Below are 19844 nucleotides of genomic sequence, written 5' to 3'. Positions count from 1 at the left end.
CAAGCAATTCGAGGAGAGAAAAGCTGCTTGCCTTTCCAGTTAGCAAGAAAAGTGCTGGGTTTGTCTTCTGCCGAGCACCCGCAACCCAGATCCCGACCCAAGAATCCTGAGACCCACTTTTGGTGAAGGGAACTCCTAGCAGCAACGCCCAGCCCCCGGCGTGACCCTCCGACCGCACTTGCCTCCCAGCCTGGGGAGGTGGAAAGGGCCGTCCGGAGTCCCCTTGGTTCGCCAGTGAGTGATCCCTGGGCGGAGGCGGCGCGGGGTCCCCCAAGCCAGCCTCGGGGCGAGGGGCGGGTCGGGTCGGGCCGCGCGCCCCCGCCCCTCGCGGGCGCCCCAGCCTTGCGCGCCAGGCCTGCGTGTCCTGGCGCCGACCCCTCCCTCGCGCGCCTCGCCCGGCGCACGCGCGTGGCCTCGCGCAGGGCGCGGAGAGGCGGCGGCTGTGGGCGTCCGGCCCCGAACCTGTCAGACCTGGGAGCCAGCCTCCAGCGGCCGGCGCGGCGGACGCGAGCACTATCCGCCTCTCCCGCTGCCCCGGGTGGAGCAGCGCGAGCCGGCCTCGCTGAGCCGGCTGGGGGCGGGGAGATGAGCTGCGGCCCCGCGGCAGCGCCCCAGGTATTAAATAGATGTGCCGCCCCCTCGCGGAGCCCTGGCGGAGACTCGGGGCCGGCCCTGCGACCCGCCGCCAGTGGCTTCGGAACTTGAGGACAGGGTTGGGCGCCTTTAATTTATAACGTGTTTCGTTTTCCACAGGATGGGGAGGGACGCGCGGCACTGCCCTCGAGAACTGGCGCTCCGGTGAAGTAGGCGCCGCCGGCCGTCCGCCTCCCCCAAGCCGTTCCGCACAGCGGCCGTTCAGCCTCTGCCATGGCCGGCTCTGGCGCGTGGAAGCGCCTCAAATCTCTGCTGAGGAAGGATGATGCGCCGCTGTTTTTAAATGACACCAGCGCCTTTGACTTCTCGGATGAGGCGGGGGACGAGGGGCTTTCTCGATTCAACAAACTTCGAGTTGTGGTGGCCGATGACGGTTCCGAAGCCCCGGAAAGGCCTCTTAACGGGGCGCACCCGACCCTCCAGGCCGACGATGATTCCTTACTGGACCAAGACTTACCTTTGACCAACAGTCAGCTGAGTTTGAAGGTGGACTCCTGTGACAACTGCAGCAAACAGAGAGAGATACTGAAGCAGAGAAAGGTGAAGACCAGGTTGACCATTGCTGCCGTTCTTTACTTGCTTTTCATGATTGGAGAACTTGTAGGTGAGTTGTGTTGCCAACTCACTTTCCGTTTACCTTTCCTCGAGAGTCTTTGTCAAGCTGTAGTTACACAGGCTTTGAGGTTTAACCCATCTTTTCAGGAAGTTTGTATTTATCAAGACACTGATCTCATGGGAAAAGGCCACACGGTTCCAAAGTGCAGCTCAATCTAAGTACAACATAAACTCCCCGAGATAACTTTGACTTTATCTTCTAGTTCTTCAAACACTGTCATCTACCGTAAAGTTAAGGACGTTATCTTCATTGTATGTCGTGTAACTTCCTCTTTTTACAAAGTTCTGGTAAAATACCAGGTTAATTTTTGCAACGTTTAAAATAGTAAATGATCGTAAATTACTTAGGATCATTGAATTTTACAGTATGAAGGGACCTTACTGAACACCTACTTCACCTCCTTTTTTTTTTTTTTTTTAAACATGTAAGGGTTTCCAGGGCTCAAACCGGTGAAATAAGTCGTGAGGGTCACTTAGGGAGTTAGTGGAAGAGCCATATCTACAGTCCCAGCATTTTTTCCCTCTACATTTGACCTAAGTGGTTTCTTTTATGCTGTTTCTTTTTGTATTTATAGCCAAGAGATTTGTAAAATTAATTACCAACTAGCATGAAAATTTTACATTATAAGGAGGGCCTGAAATGAACCAGAGAACTCCGCAAGATTTCTATGAGCCTGTTTTCTTGTTCATTTTTTAATTATACGAACAATCCGTTCTCAATATAAGATACATTCTTAATTTAGAGGTTATTTTCAGTCACATCGGTGTAACTACTAACTTTTCAGTGACAGTTTACAAAGTGACATTAAAGCAGGGAGATGATTCTCACATGTTATCTCTTAATGATGAACCATGACAAAAACAGGTGGCAGTCCAGATTTAAGATGCTTGACTGTAGGGTTCTATATAGGAAAAATTACATGCATTTCCTACCTCCTTTCATAACACTCCTCCCCAGGGCTCACTTCAGCCATGCTGGTCTTCTTTTTCCTCCTCCAACTCCAAAGCTCTTTTTGCCTCTAAGGCGTTCAGAGTGGCTGGTCCTTTTATCTCAGTGGCTTTCAAGCATTTTTTGACCTCACTATAGTAAGAAATACACTTCATATTGTGACTCATTTAGGCATGCATGCTTTCATATGTATGAGAATACACACAGGTCACATGTGTATAATATACTTATAACTGAAACAAAAGTTTTCCTTCGTGTGATGTATACAAACAGTTTTTCAATTGTGGTCCCAGCTCACTAAATGGATTTCATGTGTCCACTGCAGTAGGTCAGGGCCTTAGTTTGAAAAACACTGCTTTACATAGACTGCCTTTCCCAAATCCTTTCTTGGCCAGTTTCTTCTCATTCTTGTCCTATTTAAAAAGACACCCCGGCTGAGTGCGGTGGCTCACGCCTTTAATCCCAGCACTTTGGGAGGCCGAGGTAGGTGGATCACCTGAGGTCAGGAGTTTGAGACCACCCTGGCCAACATGCTAAAACTTTGTCTCTACTAAAAAAAAAATACAAAAATTAGCTGGACGTGGTGGCGGGCACCGGTAATCCCAGCTACTCGGGAGGCTAAAGCAGGAGAATCGCTTGAACCTGGGAGGCGGAAGTTGTGGTGAGTCAAGCATGGGCAACAGAATAAGACTCTGTCTCAAAAAAAAAAAAACCAAAAATGAAAAACAAACAAAAAAACACCTTTGAGAGACCTTTTCTGACTGACTAAAGTAAATCCCTTTTGTCCCCTGTTCCCTCTTCAACTTTCAAAGTCCTCAGCATCTGAGATATCTTATTTATTTACTCATTTAATGTTACCTGTCTGTTTCCACTGAAATATAGGCTGAATTCCTAGCACCTAGAACAGTGACTGGCACAAAGTAGATACTCAATAAGCTTGTTGAATTAGTTAATTTTTATTCTGTTAGATAATTATAAATGCTTAAGCTGTAAAGAAATTAAAAGACGAGTGAAACTGTGCCCCACATGAAACACCATGGTCTCAGCAGACTAAGATTCGGTGACTTGCCCAAACTAACACAACTAGAATATCAAGTCATTCAGGTTTAATGATTTTTGAAGTTAACATTAAATATTTGAAGTTAAAATAACATTAATCACAGCATCCCTCCTTAAAGTGATTAATAATTCAGAGTTTATTTCACCTAAGTAAAAATCATTAAGATATAATTGTCTTGACTTCTCAATTCTGAAATCTGTTTTTTTTGTTTGTTTGTTTGTTTGTTTTTTTGAGACGGAGTCTCGCTCTGCCGCCCAGGTTGGAGTACAGTGGCCGGATCTCAGCTCACTGCAAGCTCCGCCTCCCAGGTTTACGCCATTCTCCTGCCTCAGTCTCCCGAGTAGCTGGGACTACAGGCGCCCGCCACCTCGCCCGGCTAGTTTTTTGTATTTTTAGTAGAGACGAGGTTTCACCGTGTTAACCAGGATGGTCTCGATCTCTTGACCTCGTGATTCGCCCGTCTCGGCCTCCCAAAGTGCTGGGATTACAGGCTTGAGCCACCGCGCCCGGCCTGAAATCTGTTATTTGGTAAATGTTGTTTTATGAAAGCCACAATAAGTATTTCCTTTCAAATACTGACTTTATTCTCAAATGTGGAAATATTTTGTTAAACAATACAGAGATGATAGTAGTACTTAGGGTAAGCATGAACAATATTATTCAGAATGTTATATGGAATTCAGTTGTATACAATACAGCATTTATTTATTTATTTATTTATTTATTTATTTATTTTGAGATGGAGTCTGGCTCTGTCGCCCAGGCTGGAGTGCAGTGGCCAGATCTCAGCTCACTGCAAGCTCTGCCTCCCGGGTTTACGCCATTCTCCTGCCTCAGCCTCCCGAGTAGCTGGGACCACAGGCGCCCGCCACTTCGCCCGGCTAGTTTTTTGTCTTTTTTAGTAGAGATGGGGTTTCACCGTGTTAGCCAGGATGGTCTCGATCTCCTGACCTCGTGATCCGTCCGTCTCGGCCTCCCAAAGTGCTGGGATTACAGGCTTGAGCCACTGCGCCCGGCCAAATGCAGCATTTATTAAAGTGTGTCCGAAGCGCTTATAAATAAAGCATCTTCGAGGCAGGCAGATCACTTGAGGTTAGGAGGAAAGCATCCTGGCCAACATGGTGAAACCCCATCTCTACTAAAAACACAAAAAAATTAGCCAGGCATCACAGCGTGCCCGTAGTACCAGCTACTGGGGAGGCTGAGACACAAGAATTGCTTGAACCTGGGAGGTGGAGGTTGCAGTGAGCCAAGATTGCACCACTGCACTCCAGCCTGGGCGACAGAATGGGACTCTGTCTCAAAAAAAGAAAGAAAAAGAAATAAAGCATCTTATGTAGGAAGTATGGAGAAATAAAAAATGAAGCAATTTGGCCAGGCACGGTGGCTCACACCTGAAATCCTAACACTTTTGGGAGGCTGAGGCGGGCAGATCACTTGAGGTCAGGAGTTCGAGAGCAGCCTGGCCAACATGGTGAAACCTCGTCTGTACTAAAAATACAAAAATTAGCTGGAAATCGCTTTGACCTGGGAGGCAGAGGTTACAGTGAGCTGAGATCATGCCACTGCACTCCAGCCTGGGCAACAGAGTGAGACTACATTAAATGAAATAATTTTTTTTTTTTTTTTTTTTTTTTTGAGACAGAGTCTTGCTCTGCCGCCCAGGCTGGAGTGCAGTGGCGTGATCTTGGCTCACTGCAAGCTCCGCCTCCCAGGTTCACGCCATTCTCCTGCCTCAGCCTCCCGAGTAGCTGGGACTACAGGCGCCCGCCACCTCGCTCGGCTAGTTTTTTTGTATTTTTTAGTAGAGACGGGGTTTCACTGTGTCAGCCAGGATGGTCTCGATCTCCTGACCTCGTGATCCGCCCGTCTCGGCCTCCCAAAGTGCTGGGATTACAGGCTTGAGCCACCGCGCCTGGCCAAATAATTTTTAAAAATGAAGCAGTTTGGCCAGGTATGGGAAGTGTCTCATATAGGAAATATGGAGTAATAAAAAAAGAGGCAATTTGGCAGGGTGCGGTGGCTCATGCCTGTAATCCCAGCACTTTGGGAGGCCGAGGATCCCTTGAGCTCAGGAGTTCAAGACCGCCTGGGCAACATGATGAAACCCCCTCTCTACCAAAAAATACAAAAACTTAGCCTGACCTGGTGGTGTGTGTCTGTGTCCTAGCTCCTCCGGGGCTGAGGTGGCAGGATCGGTTGAGCCCAGGGGGCGGAAGTTGCAGTGAACTGAGATCTGGCTACTGTACTCCACCCCAGGTGACAGAGTGAGACTCTGTCTCAAAAAGAAGGGAAAAAAAAGAAGTAATTTAATGATCTGAGATAGACTTGGTTGGCTTTACCACTTAACTTGCTTTGAGACCTTGGTCAAGGTCCATTCTTTTCTTCTCTTTGGAAGTATATTTTGAGTACTTACACTATGTGCCAGGCACTGTGCTACATGTTCTGAATATACAATGCAGAACAAAACTATTACGATCCCTACTATCTGGAGAATCTAATGCAAGAGACAAACATTAAGCACTTAAGTAAATTTAAAATTTAGATGGTCCTAAGTGCTAGGAAGAAAAAGAACAAGGTACAATAAGATGTAGTAACCAGTAGGACATAGTTTGTGCATGGACCAGGTACATTTAAGCCAAAAAAACGAATAGTAGGAGTTACCCAAACAGAGTGAAGGAGTTTTCCAGGAGAAGAGAACGGCATGTACCAAGGTCCTAAAGCCTTCAATTCTTCAAAAGGAATTAGAAAGAAGGCCAGTTTGGTTTCAGTGTGTAACCATGAGGGAAAGAGGCAGGAGGAAGAGATCAGGCAGGTCCTGGTAGGCCATGTTAAATGAGTGTAGTTTTTATTTTAAGTGCAGTGGAAAACCAGATAAGGTTTTAAGCAGGAGGGTAACAAGATGAGATTTACCTTTTTTGAAAGATTTCTCTGGCTGTTACATAAAGAATGGATCAGGAGTTCGAGACCAGCCTGACCAACATGGCGAAACCCCATCTCTACTAAAAATACAAAATTAGCCAGGCACAGTGGCACATGCCTTTAATCCCAGTTACTCGGGAGGCTGAGGCAGGAGAATCACTTGAACCCGGGAGGCGGAGGTTGCAGGGAGCCGAGATCATGTCATTGCACTCCAGCCTGGGCAACAAGAGCAAAACTCCATCTCAAAAAAAAAAAAAAAAAAGAATGGACTAGAGTGTATATTCTTGGAAGCAAGAGCATGAGTCTGTGGTTAGAAGAGAGGTCAAGGTAGAGAGAGATACGTATATAATGCCGTAGGAATAGGTAAAATTACCTAGAGAGCTCAAGTCTCTAGGAACTCCCAACTTTAGAAGTCAGGCAGAGGGAAAAGGTGTTCCAAAATTTTTTTTTTAAAAAAAGAGAGTATTGGCCAGGCACGGTGGCTCAAGCCTGTAATCCCAGCTCTTTGGGAGGCCGAGGTCAGGAGATCACGAGATCAGGAGATCGAGACCATCCTGGCTAACACGGTGAAACCCCGTCTCTACTAAAAAATACAAAAAACTAGCCGGGCGAGGTGGTGGGCGCCTGTAGTCCCAGCTACTCGGGAGGCTGAGGCAGGAGAATGGCGTAAACCCGGGAGGCGGAGCTTGCAGTGAGCTGAGATCCGGCCACTGCACTCCAGCCTGGGCGGCAGAGCGAGACTCCATCTCAAAAAAAAAAAAAAGTATTTCAAAGTGGAAATAAATAGGTTGAAACTGTTGAGAGGCCTAATTAGATGAGAACTAAAATATCCTTTGGATTTGGTAACAGAGTTACAATTGCATTTTTATTGAAAATGAAAATGCTTAATTGAGAGTGAATATAACCTTCCAGGTAAAGATGGCAAATTGAACTTATGCATCTAATTTTGCTTGTTCCTGATGCCTCTCTTATACAATCGGGATTTTTTTTTAATGGAGTCTCGCTCTGTCACTCAGGCTGGAGTGCAGTGGCACCATCTCAGCTCACTGCAGCCTCCGCCTCCTGGGTTCAAGTGATTCTCCTGCCTCAGCCTCCTGAGTAGCTGGGACTACAGGTGCACACCACCACACCCAGCTAATTTTTAGTATTTTTAGTAAAGACAGGATTTCACCATGTTGGCCAGGCTGGTCTTAAACTCCTGACCTCAAGTGATCCTCCCACCTTGGCCTCCCAAAGTGCTGGGATTACAAGCATGAGCCACCATACCTGGCCTCTTATACAATAAAGATTTTTTTTTTAAGATATAAATCCATGCATATGAGGAAAACTGGAGAGGAAAAGATAGCTAAAAAAATTTTGGAAACTGGAAAGGAAACAGATAAAGAGGTAACTGACTTAGTAGACTCAAGAAAGCATACACCTAAGCCAGCAGTGGAGAAGGCTGAGAACCAACCCAGTTTATACTATAGCAGTGATTCTGAAGCTTTAGTGTGCATCAGAATCACGTAGAGAACTTGTTAAAACACAAGATGCCAGGAGATGCTAACACTGCTGATTCAGGGACCATATCTGAGAACTACTGCACTAGAAAATCCTAAGTAGGCTCCAGATTGGTTGTACCAGGTACCTCTGGAAGTGTGGGTGAAGAAGGTGGCTAAAATAAGGAAAGCTAGTTAAACCTATTTAAGAGCCAGTCAGATATAATAGTAAAATTATATAATTAGTATACTCAGAGATAAAAGAAGATCATGTATCCATGAAGCAAGAACAGACTGCTTTAAAATAGAAATTCAGGGTGGCCACAGTAGCTCATGCCTATAATACTAGCACTTTGGGAGGCTGAGGCAGGAGGAACACTTCAGCCCAGAAGTTCAAGACTAACCTGGGCAACATGGCAAGGCCCTGTCTCTACAAAAACAAAAAACAAAGAAAGAAAAATAGTAGGTCATGGTGGTGCCTACCTGTGGTCCCAGCTACTTAGGAGGCTAAGGTGGGAGGATCACTTGATGCCAAGAAGTTGAGACTGTGGTGAGCCCAGTGTTTGTGCAATTGCACTCCAGCCTGGGTGACAGTGAGATCCTGTCTCAAAAAAATTAAACAAAGAAATTCAGGATAAAGAAAAGAGCTTTTGCACAGTAAAAACATATAGTTGAAATTTCTTTTAAACTCCACAGAAAAGTTAGAAGATAAATTAAGGGCTGGCTGCAGTGGCTCATGCCTGAAATCACAGCACTGTGGGAGGCTGAGGTGGGAAGATCACATGAGCCCAGGAATTCAAGATCAGCCTGGGCAATATAGTGAGACTTCATCTTTACTAAAAATTGGGGGAAAAAAAAAAAAAAAAAGCCAAGCATGGTGTCATGCTCCTGTAGTCCCAGCAACTTAGGAGGCTAAGGCAGGAGGATTGCTTAAGCTCAAGAATTCAAGACCAGCCTGGGCAACATAGTGACACCTTGTCTCTAATAAAAATAAAAAATTAGTGAGGTGTGGTGGCACATGCCTGTAGTCCCAGCTACAAAGGAGGCTGAGGTGGGAGGATCACTTAAGCCCAGGAGGTCCAGGCCACAGTAAGCCATGATTGTGCCACTGAACTGCAGCCTGGACAACAGAGCAAGACCCTGTCTCAAAAAAAGAAGATGAATTAAGGTACTGTCTCATAGAATTGAGCAAAAAGTTGTATAATTGGAGAGAAAGGGCAAAAACAATTTAGAGGCCAGGTGTGGTGGCTCATGCCTGTAATCCTAGCACTTTGGGAGGCCAAGGCGGGCAATCACCTGAGGTTAGGGGTTCAAGACCAGCCTGGCCAACATGATGAAACACCATCTCTACTAAAAATACAAAAATTAGCCGGGCGTGGTGGCACATGCTTGCAATCCCAGCTACTCAGGAGGCTGAGGCAGGAGAATTGCTTGAACCCAGAAGGCGGAAGTTGCAGTGAGCTGAGATTGCACCACTGTACTCCAAACCTGGGTGATAGAGTGAGACTCTGTCTCAAAAAAAAAAAAAAAAAAAAAACCAAAAAAAATTAGAATATCAGTCTAAACTCCAAATAACAGGAAGGAGTTTGAGAAAGAGAGAAAGCAAAGTTGATGAAATCTTCAACACTATAGTTTATAGTTTAGGAAGTTTTCCCGTAACTGGAGGATACCCATTTCTATAATTTTTTTTTTTTTTTTTTTTTTTGAGACAGAGTTTCACTCTTGTCGCCCAGGCTGGAGTACAATAGCACAATCTCAGCTCACCACAACCTCCACGCCCCCCACAACTTCCACCTCCTAGGTTCAAGCAATTCTCCTGTCTCAGCCTCCCAAGTAGCTGGGATTACAGGCATGTGCCACCACACCTGACTAATTTTGTATTTTTAGTGGAGACAGGGTTTTTCCATATTGGTCAGGCTGGTCTCGAACTCCTGACCTCAGGTGATCCACCTGCCTCAGCCTCCCAAAATGCTGGGATTATAGGTGTGAGCCACTGTGCCTGGCCACAAATTTCTAGATTGAAAGAGCAAATTGGGGGAAAAAAGATCTATGCCAGGGTAGACATTGTGAAATTTCTGAACACAGGGAACCATCATTACCTACCTCAGGAAGCTGCAGTATTAGTTGCCTCTGATTTTTGACAAGCATGGGAAGATGGGGGCTGTTCATACAAGGCCAGCTTCAAGTGTCCAGTCAAATAAAAGCATCCTTGCACATCTTTTAGGGAACGACTAGGCAGGTCAAATAATGACAGTTCTCTGGGAATGGGGCATTGAAGGAGCTCCAGACTCATTTTGTATCCTCCAGTGGCTGCCAACATGAGGTTTTCACAGTGATTGTGGCCTGTTGGTTTTCAAGGCTACCACAGAGCTGGAGGACAACAAACGGGTACACCGCAAATTAAAACACCACAAAGGTAACTGTTCTTGTTGAGATTCAGCTATTTTTCTTGATTAAGTGCTATGTGTATAAGCTTTTGGCTAACTTCCGAAGTTCTGAAAAAGCTCATTTTGACTATTTTTGTCAATGTTTTCATTCTTTTTGTGAAGATGATTTTCAGAGGTCCTTAACGTGTTTTTTTTTTTGTTTTGTTTTGTTTTTTTTTTTTTGGCTGATGTCACCAACATGTAGCTTTTTAAGTTTAGGTTAATTAAATAATTAAGCCTAGGCAGCATAGCAAGACCTCATCTCCTGAAAAAAAAAAAAAGATAAAAAGATTAGCTGAGCATGGTGGTGCATGCCTGTAGTCCCAGCTACTCAGGAGGCTGAGATGGGAAGATTACATGAACACAGGAGGTTGAGGCTTCAGTGAGCTATGATCACATCACTACATTCCTGCCTGGGTGGCAGAGCGAGACCCTGACTCTTTAAACAAACAAAAAAAAAGTTTAATTAATTAAATTCCTTAGGTTCACTAACCATTTTTCTTTTTCTTTCTTACTTATTCTTTTGGTAGAGATGGGGTTTCACCATGTTGCCCAGGCTGGTCTCGAACTCCTGAGCTCAGGTGATCCGCCTGCCTCAGCCTCCCAAAGTGTTGGGATTACAGGCGTGAGCCACTGCACCTGGCCCCATTTTTCTTTCTTTTTTTAGTCAGTGTCTCACTCTTCTCACCCAAGCTGTAGTGAACTGGTGCCATTATAGCTTACTGCAGCCTCAGACTCCTGGGCTCATGTAGTCCTCTCACCTCGGCCTCCCAAACGGGGGATTACAGGCATAAGCCACTGTGCCCCACCCTTACTAGCCATTTTTCAAATGCTGAAAAGCCACATGTGACTAGTGACTACACCATTGGACAACTCAGATACAGAACATTTCTATCATCTTGAAGTTCTGTTGGACAGAGTTGCTTTAAGGAATTATCCTCATTATAAAATGATGAGTATACTGAGGCTCAAAAAGATTAACTCATTCAGACTTTCTGAGACTCCAAAGCTTCATGTTGTTTACCTCCAGCCTTCTCTTGGTGCTTTCCAGCTTTTTCATGTTGGGGAATACATAAAAATGCTATTTGTATAGAGCACACTGGGGTAAATGGATGTGACTAAAAGATCATCAGCCCCTAGTCTCCTGCTGCTCTTGTCTCTACACACCTAGCCCAGGAATGAGGAGGATCCACAGCTCAGCACACTTAACCTGATCATGCAGTTCTGCTGTACATTATAACAGTGATTCTCAAAGTGTGGTTCCAAGACTTGAAGCATCAGCGTTACCTGGGAGCATGTTAGCAATATGCATTCTCAGGTGCCATCCCCATCCCCATCCCAGACCTACTGAATCAGAAATTCTGGGAGTGGGGTTAAGCAGTTTGTAGTTAAACAAGCCCTCCAGGTGATTCTGATACACATAAAAGCTTATTCAATGAGTAGTGCTGGGAAAATTGGTTGTCCATTATGGGACAATACAGACACACAGTGAAACAATGTATAATATATATATTAAATGCCTGGAAAATCAATAACAAAAATTGTATCCTCAATACCACCTTTTGTACCCCTCTTCAGAGATACTGCTAAGTGAATCAGGTAATTTTTACATATTTTATATCAAACTAACATACATTTTGTAGGTTTCCTCACTTTAATTTTATGTTCAAATGCCCCTCAACAAGTGAACATCCTTTTCTTCAGCTTTGTTGTAATATTTAGATATTATGGTTATTAATTCACTGTCTAATAGAATTAGTAAATTGAACAAAAGCTTCAGTACCAAGACACAAAATCTCTCTCTATATATTTGCTTTGTGGTTCTTAACTTTCTAAAGGTCATTGACTCCTTGCAGAATGTGTTACTAGAAATGGATATTCTGACTGAACACATTGGCTCATGCCTGTAATCCCAGCACTTGGGAGGCCAAGGCGAGCGGATCACTTGAGGTCAGGAGTTTGAGACCAGCCTGACCAACATGGTGAAACCCTGTCAAATACAAGAATTAGCTTGGCATGGTGGTGCATGCCTGTAGTCCCAGCTACTCAGGAGGCTGAGGCACAAGAATCACTTGAACCCAGAAGGCAGAGGTTGCAGTGAGCAGAGATTGCACCACTGCACTCCAGCCTGGGCAACAGAGTGAGACTCCCTCTCAAAAAAAAAAAAGAAAGAAAGAAAAGAAGTTGATATTGTACCTGTATCTAATATTTTGAATACAATTTCAGAATACCTTGATTTAATTGTAATGGGACAAAGATTTAGTTAGAAGTTCATGTTTTGTAGGATATTGCATATTTCTAGTTTGATTGCTTGCTTTTTAAAAAAATTAACTTGTTCCTTTTTTCCTCCTACTTGTAACTCTAAGGTGGATACATTGCAAATAGCCTAGCAATCATGACAGATGCACTTCATATGTTAACTGACCTAAGCGCCATCATACTCACCCTGCTTGCTTTGTGGCTATCATCAAAATCACCAACCAAAAGATTCACCTTTGGATTTCATCGCTTAGGTAGGTAGTTGGCGTTTCTTTTGTTTTATAATGTTTTATAGTAAAACCACAATGAACTATAACCCTGATTAACTGAACTCGTTCCAGTGATATATTGTTTGAACAAAGCAAATGAAAATAGATAAACAAGATTTATTCAAAAACATCTTTTCCAGGGTACATTCAGCCCAGTCAGCTAAACAGTTTACACATATAAAATTATATGATAATCATTAATCTTCAAACGTTGTTCCCTGTGTCCTGAAGATATCATCAGAATAAAGTTTACTTTCAGTTAATTGAACAAAGCAAAACCACATGGGTTTAACCCATTAGTGAGCATTAGCTTCTCCCTTTTACTTCAGATATTTCAGCCAAAGCTACCATGGCTTAGATTTTAAGCAGAGCTATCACATGCTGTGTGGCTGAGCTTGACTGCAGCCATTGTATCAATATAAGTGTGCAAATGCACACATATTTTTATTTGCCTGTTTTGAACAATATTAAAGTTTAATTATAGAGTTAAAATCATACATTGTGATCTACACAGCTCTGCTTCTTACTATATTACTGTTTTTAAATTTTTTGCTTATTTTGAAAATATATATAAAATAATTACCTGAACTATTATGTGAAGTAACATTTATCCAGAGTCAGAATGCAAAAGTTGACATTTAAGTAGCTTCAGCAAAACTTGCCTCAAAGAACTAGAGTTAATATCTGATAATTTCATTTTGTAGGAATACTGATGCTCCTGGCTAATATATCAATCAATTCCTCATCTTCTTTGTTATTTTTTAGCCTAAAAAAATTTTAGACTGTAGATTTTTTGTTTGTTTCTTTGCCTATGTTTTCTTTGTATTTGTTGTTTGATTTTGCTTTTAAGACAGAGTCTTGCTCTGTTGCCCAGGCTGGAGTGCAGTAAACTTTTTGTTTCTTTACCTGTGTTTTCTTTGTATTTGTTTTTTGTTTTTGCTTTTAAGACAGAGTCTTATTCTGTTGCCCAGGCTGGAGTGCATTGGTGTGATCTTCTTGCTCTGTTGCCTAGGCTGGAGTGCAGTGGTGTGATCTCAGCTCACTACAACCTCCACTTTCCAGGCTCAAGTGATCCTTCCACCTCAGCCTCCCAAGTAGCTGGGACTATCAGTGTGCACCAGCATGCCCGGCTAATTTTTGTGTTTTTTGTAGAGACAGGGTCTCCCTACAAGGGAGTCATCCCTTGCCCAGGCTGATGTCAAACTCCTGTGCTCAAGCCATCCTCCTACCTTGGCCTTCCAAAGTGCTGGGATTGCAGGTGTGAGCCACCATGACCGGCCCACAGCATCTAGGACTTCTTACTTAGTGACTAGGTCTTCTGGTGCAAAATTTGACACTGTACCTAAATGGTGATATTCCAAGTAGCTATCCAGGTCATTGGGTTGAAAAATTATTTAGCATCCCCAGCCCTCAGTACTCTCAGCTACTGTACAAAAGAGCTAAAGCCCCAAGTGAAGTTTTTCTTTTGTTAAGCTACTGCATAATGCATGTGAATGTGTTCGTGGCGGGTGTGATGGCTCACGTCTGTAATCCCAGCACTTTGGGAGGCCGAGGCAGGTGGATCACCTGAGATCAGGAGTTCAAGACCAGCCTGGCCAACATGGTGAAACCCCGTATCTACTAAAAATACAAAAATTAGCTCTGCATGGTGGTGCACGCCTGTAATCCCAGCTACTCAGGAAGCTGAGGCAGGAGAACCGCTTGATCCTGGGAGGCAGAGGTTACAATGAGCCTAGATCATGCCAGTCCACTCCATTCTGGGTAGCAGAGTAAGACTCTGTCTCAAAAAAAAAAAAAAAGAATGTGTTCCTAAAAGAAACCCCACTGCTTCTCAACATATTATATAGTCGTTTGTTTACTGGTTGCCTTGGGATTTTTAAACAGCTTCAAAATTATTTTTAAACATTAATTTTTTTGTGATTTAAACACCTGCAGTTAAGATCTAAAATGTAAACATATCATCATGGAATGGGAATCTTTTAACACTGTTTGAGAGAGTACATTTATATAGTCCTGTGGTTCTTAAACTCTTTTAGGTTATAAACCCCTTGGAATTCTGATGAAAGCAGTGAAACACTCCCTCAGAAACATGCAATAACAGAATATAGAAGATGCTACACATATAAGAACCCATAATGATGAAAATTCTGTTAAATATTAAAGAAGTACTTAGTGTTTGTTCTACATAGTCACTTTGCTTCTTCATAAATAAGTACTGTGTAAAAATAAGAGACAATAGAACTGACTGGTCCTATTGTGTCTCTGGAATTTTCTATAGAAAGTCAAATCTTTCCCTTTCCTTAAAAGTACTAAGTTCCAAGAAGGTAGACCAGACAGCACCATTTGATTCCTGTCTCTCTGAGAGTCCATTAAAATAAAAACATAGAGGTACCAAAACACCAAAGAGAATTACATGATTGGGTTACCAATAAACAAATTTCCAGAAATTTTTGGAAGTTGTAAAGTAGATAGGAGTGGGTTGAAGGAGAAAACAAGCCAAGAAGCAATGTGTAGAACATACTCTGAACTAGGAACCGGACCAGCCCAACAGATCTTAAGGCTTAGGGACAGAGATGAGCAGAAATGAGAATTGGGGCTGAAAACAGGGAAGATTAATTGAATAAATGGGAAGCCATTCCCAGTGGTCACTATGCCCCTACCTCCCTTCCTACTCCTACTTCTACTCGGGCAGCTTACACTTTCCCCCAGGTAAAACACCAGATATTTCTTCTAGAAAAAAAACTGAACAAAATGTTTGGGGAAAACTGAGAATTAGTGTAGATGTTGATGTTCCAAAATAAGTCTTATTTTTACTAGAATTCAGAGTTCTGCCACCTCATATCCTGATTCTCCATCTACTCACCCTAAAGGAATATAGTTCTCTGCCCTGCCCTACACCACATATTAATAACCATTTTAGGCTGGACATGGTGGCTTATGCCTGCAATCCCAGCATTGTGGGAGGCTGATGCAGAAGGATCCCTTGAGCCCAGAAGTTCGAGACCAGCCTGGGCAACATAGGAAGACCCTGTCTCTACCAAAAAATATTATTTCAATTCATTTCTGGCTTATCCTTCCAGCGTTTCCTTTTTACAAAGGATAGTTTCCCTATCCTTCTGCCCTAAGTATGAATAGACAACCAAGAATCTTCCAGCATGTGGGAAGAACCAGCAGCATGAACTAAAATGATCAAAACCAAACTAACAGAAAAATTAACCCTAAAGGAAAGAGAGGTAACTTAAAGAACCAGAAGAGGCTGGGCGCGGTGGTTTACGCCTGTAATTCTAGCACTTTCGGAGGCCAAGGTGGGCTGATCGCTTGAAGCCAGGAGTTTGAGACCAGCCTAGCCAACATGGTGAAACCCTGTTTCTACTAAAAATACAAAACCTAGCTGGGCATGGTGGTGCCCACCTGTAATACCAGCTGCCTGGGAGGCTAAGACAGGAGAATCACTTGAACCTGGGAGGTGGAGCTTGCAGTGAGCCAAGATCCAGCCACTGCACTCCAGCCTGGGCAACAGAGTGAGACAATGTCTCAAAAGAACAGAACAGAACCAGGAGAAAAGTTTTTAAATTATCTTATTAATGTGCTCAGAATAATAAAACAGTAAAATGTTTTAGAAAAATAAATACAAGAATAGCTCTTTGAAATTAAAATTATTCCTGAAATTTATTTTTTATTTATACCAGTTCTTTTTTTTGAGAGTCTCACTCTATCACCCAGGCTGGAGTGCAGTGCCGCGATCTTGGCTCACTGCAACCTCCGCCTTCCGGGTTGAAGTGATTGTTGTGCCTCAGCCTCCGGAGTAGCTGGGATTACAGGTGTGGACCACCATACCCGGCTAATTTTTGTGTTTTTAGTAGAGACAGGGCTTTATCATGTTGGCCAGGCTGGTCTTGAACTCCTGACCTTAGGTGATCCGCCTGTCTCGACCTCCCAAAGTGTTGGAATTACAGGCATGAGCCACTGCGCCCAGCCTATTTTTTTTTCTTTTCTTTTCTTTTCTTTTTGAGACAGAGTCTTGCTTTGTCACCCAGGCTGGAGTGCAGTGGTGGGATCTTTTTTTTGAGAGAGTCCCACTCTGTCACCCAGGCTGGAGTACAATGGCATGGTCTCAGCTCACTGTAACCTCTGCCTCCGGGGTTCAAGCAGTTCTCCCACCTCAGCCTTTGGAGTAGCTGGAATTACAGGTGTGTGCCACCACAGCCGGCTAATTTTTGTATTTTTAGTAGAGATGGGGTTTCACTATGTTGGCCAGGCTGGTCTTGAACTCCTGACCTTGTGATTCATCCGCCTCGACCTCCCAAAATGCTGGGATTACAAGCGTGAGCCACTGCGCCTGGCCTAGTGGTGGGATCTTGACTGTGCAACCTCCGCCTCCTGGGTTCAAGCAACTTGTGCCTCAGCCTCTCAAGTAGCTGGGACCACACCAGGCTAATATATATATGTATTTGTTTTAGTAGAGGTGGAGATTCACCATGTTGGCCAGGCTGGTCTCGAACTCCTGGCCTTAAGTGATCCACCCACCTCGGCCTGCCAAAGTGTTGGCATTACAGGCGTGAGCCAATGCACCCAGCCATTCCCGAAATTTAAATTTATTTTATTTTTTTGAGACAGGGTCTCACTCTGTCACCCAGGCTGTAGTGCAGTGGCACCATCATAGCTTACTGCAACCTCAAACTCCTGGGCTCAAGGGATCCTCCCACCTCAGCTTATCCTAAGTAGTTGGGACTATAGGCACACGCCACTGGGCCCTGCTATCTTATTTTATTTTATTTTATTTACTTATTTATTTTTATTTTTATTTTTTGGTAAAGACAGAGCTTCACTTTTTTGCCCAGGTTGGTTTCGAACTCCTGGGCTCAAGTGTTTCTCCTGCCTTGGCCTTCCAGAGTGCTGAGATAACAGGCATGAGCCACTGTGCCTGGCCAAAATTTTTATTTTTAACAGAAGGCCTAGGCTGGGTGCAGTGTCTCACACTTGTAATCCTAGCACTTTGGGAGGCTGAGGTGGGAGGACTGCATGAAGCCAGGACTTCAAGACCAGCCTAGGCAACCAAGTGAGAGCCCATCTCTACAAAAATTTTAAAAATTAGCTAGGTATGGTGGTATGTTTCTGTAGTCCCAGCTGAAGCAAGAGGATTGCTTGAGCCCAGTAGTTTGAGGCTGCAGCGAGCTGTGGTTCTACCACTGTACTCAGGCCTGAGGGACAGAGCAAGACTCCACCTCTAAAAAAAAAAAAGGCCTCACTCCTGTAATCCTAGCACTTTGGGAAGCCAAAGCAGAAGGATCGCTTGAGGCCAGAAGTTTGAGACCAGCCAGGGCAACATGGTGAAACCCCGTCTCTACCAAAAATACAAAAATTAGCTGAGTGTGGTAGTAGCACACCCTGTAGCCCCAGGTACTCGGGAGGCTGAGGTGGGAGGATAATTTGAGCCCAGGAAGTGGAGGTTGCAGTGAGCCGAGATCACATCATTGCACTCCAGTCTCGGTGACAGCCAGATCCCATCACCAAAAAAAAAAAAAACACTAGAAAATATAGTCAAGAAAGTCTTCCAGACTACAGAACAAGAAGATGTGATAGGAACAGGAGGAAAAAGTTAAAAACTATAAAAGAACAATCTAGGAAATCCAAAGCCTTATTTATTTATTTATTTGTTTATTTATTGAGACAGAGTCTCGCTCTGTCCCCCAGGCTGGAGTGAAAAAGTTAAAAACTATAAAAGAACAATCTAGAAAATCCAAAGCCTTATTTATTTATGTATTTATTTATTGAGACAGAGTCTCGCTCTGTCCCCCAGGCTGGAGTGCAGTGACGCCATCTCGGCTCACTGCAACCTCCGCCTCCTGAGTTCAGGCGATTCTCCTGCCTCAGCCTCCTGAGTAGCTGGGACTACAGGCACACGCCACCACAGCCAGCCAATTTTTGTATTTTTAGTAGAGACAGGGCTTCACATTGTTGGTCAGAGTGGTCTGGATCTCCTGACTTTGTGATCCACCCGCCTCGGCCTCCCAGAGTGCTGGGAATATAGGCATGAGCCACTGCCCCCAGCCAAGTCTTACTATTAAGAACCTCAGAAAAATATAACTTAAAAAATAAAAAGAAGTAGCCACTTCATGCATATGGTATTTCTTTTTGAGGTGTTGAACATGTTCTGGAATTAGTAGTGATGATGGCTGCATAACCTTGTACATGTACTGAAAACCACTGAATTGTACATTTTAAAATGGTGAATTTTGTTACATGAATTTTATCTCAATTTTTTAAAGTCATCTAAAAAAATGAAAGGGAGGGAATTGTTAAAGATATAGATAGATGGGTATTTCCAGAGCTAAGGAGGCACTCAAGCTTCACACTGAAACTTTTGGGATCTTCTTTTCTCTGTTTTGTATTCTAAAATACTATGAGGGGATATCTAGACCTTATTTCACTTATTCTGCTCTATGAAGTAATGGTAGAGATTTGGGAGAAAAAACTTAGTTTGCTTGAGGAAGATTCAAAGATACATAGAATTTGATTAATAAAGCTGTAAACCAAAGCAGTTGGTGTCCCTGAGTTCCACAGTACCATTGCTTCAGAGTAATCTCTTGAAGTTCTGTGGAGAGAGATATATTTACATTTGGACACACTTAAGTAGGGTAGCTTATGTGATCTTTAATTCCAGACTTGGAGATTCAAGTCCTGAAGAACTTTACAGAGGGAATCCCTACAAGAAACTTGGTTTTTACCATTGTTGTTGATTTTGTTTTGATGACATGGCAGCGTGGGACAGGGATGGGTTTTCTCTCTGTTGACTTATTTTGTAAATATGCAAAACATGTTGCAAAAGTCAAATTTTATTTTATTAATTAATTTATTTATTTGAGAGTGGGTCTCACTCTGTTGCCCAGACTGGAGTGCAGTGGAGTGATCTCAGCCCCCTGCAGCCTTGATCTCCTAGGCTCAAGCAATCCTCCCACCTCAGCCTCTCGAGTAGCTGGGACTGGGACCACAGGCGTGCACCACCATGCCTGGCTAACTTTTGTATTTTTTGTAGAGACGAGGTTTTGCCATGTTTCCTAGGCTGGTTTCAAACTCCTGGGCTCAAGTGATCCACCCACCTTGGCCTCCCAAAGTGCTGGAATTACAGGGATAAGCCATCGTGCCTGGCCAAAAATTATTTTTTAAAAGAAAACACAGAGAAGTCTTGCTTTCATTCCCCTCCACTCCATC

The 19844-nt window shown here is 43.7% G+C and overlaps 2 protein-coding genes and 2 long non-coding RNA genes across 5 annotated transcripts in view; 1 reads left to right on the top strand and 3 right to left on the bottom strand.

Annotated features, from left to right (window-relative positions):
* The window catches only part of LOC106999170 (uncharacterized), a 42067-nt gene extending 41198 nt beyond the window's left edge, over positions 1 to 869 (bottom strand). Inside the window, exons 1-2 of the mRNA XM_028851969.2 lie at positions 776 to 869; positions 183 to 700 (exon numbers count right to left, since the gene is read on the bottom strand). Coding sequence (XP_028707802.2) covers positions 183 to 700; positions 776 to 869 — 612 coding nt within the window. The remainder of the gene's footprint in view (positions 1 to 182; positions 701 to 775) is intronic.
* Positions 468 to 19844, top strand: part of SLC30A4 (solute carrier family 30 member 4) — a 46716-nt gene continuing 27339 nt past the window's right edge. For both annotated transcript variants that reach the window (XM_015142145.3, XM_077939341.1), the window contains exons 1-3: positions 468 to 615; positions 754 to 1258; positions 12471 to 12617. In XM_015142145.3, the coding sequence (XP_014997631.2) occupies positions 868 to 1258; positions 12471 to 12617 (538 nt within the window). In that variant the 5' untranslated portion in view covers positions 468 to 615; positions 754 to 867. The remainder of the gene's footprint in view (positions 616 to 753; positions 1259 to 12470; positions 12618 to 19844) is intronic.
* LOC144329860 (uncharacterized) lies at positions 8161 to 9915 on the bottom strand. Its single transcript, XR_013395556.1, has 2 exons — positions 9782 to 9915; positions 8161 to 8279 (listed from the first exon to the last, which is right to left on the bottom strand). It is a non-coding gene; the product is annotated as an uncharacterized LOC144329860 (long non-coding RNA).
* LOC144329859 (uncharacterized) overlaps positions 9912 to 19844 on the bottom strand; it is a 67880-nt gene continuing 57947 nt past the window's right edge. Inside the window, exon 4 of the long non-coding RNA XR_013395555.1 lies at positions 9912 to 10048. This is a non-coding gene — a long non-coding RNA (uncharacterized LOC144329859). The remainder of the gene's footprint in view (positions 10049 to 19844) is intronic.

Source organism: Macaca mulatta, chromosome 7 (genome assembly GCF_049350105.2).
Source record: "Macaca mulatta isolate MMU2019108-1 chromosome 7, T2T-MMU8v2.0, whole genome shotgun sequence".
NCBI lineage: Eukaryota > Metazoa > Chordata > Mammalia > Primates > Cercopithecidae > Macaca > Macaca mulatta.
The sequence above is the reverse complement of the archived record's forward strand: the minus strand, read 5'-3'. Positions and strand labels throughout refer to the sequence as shown.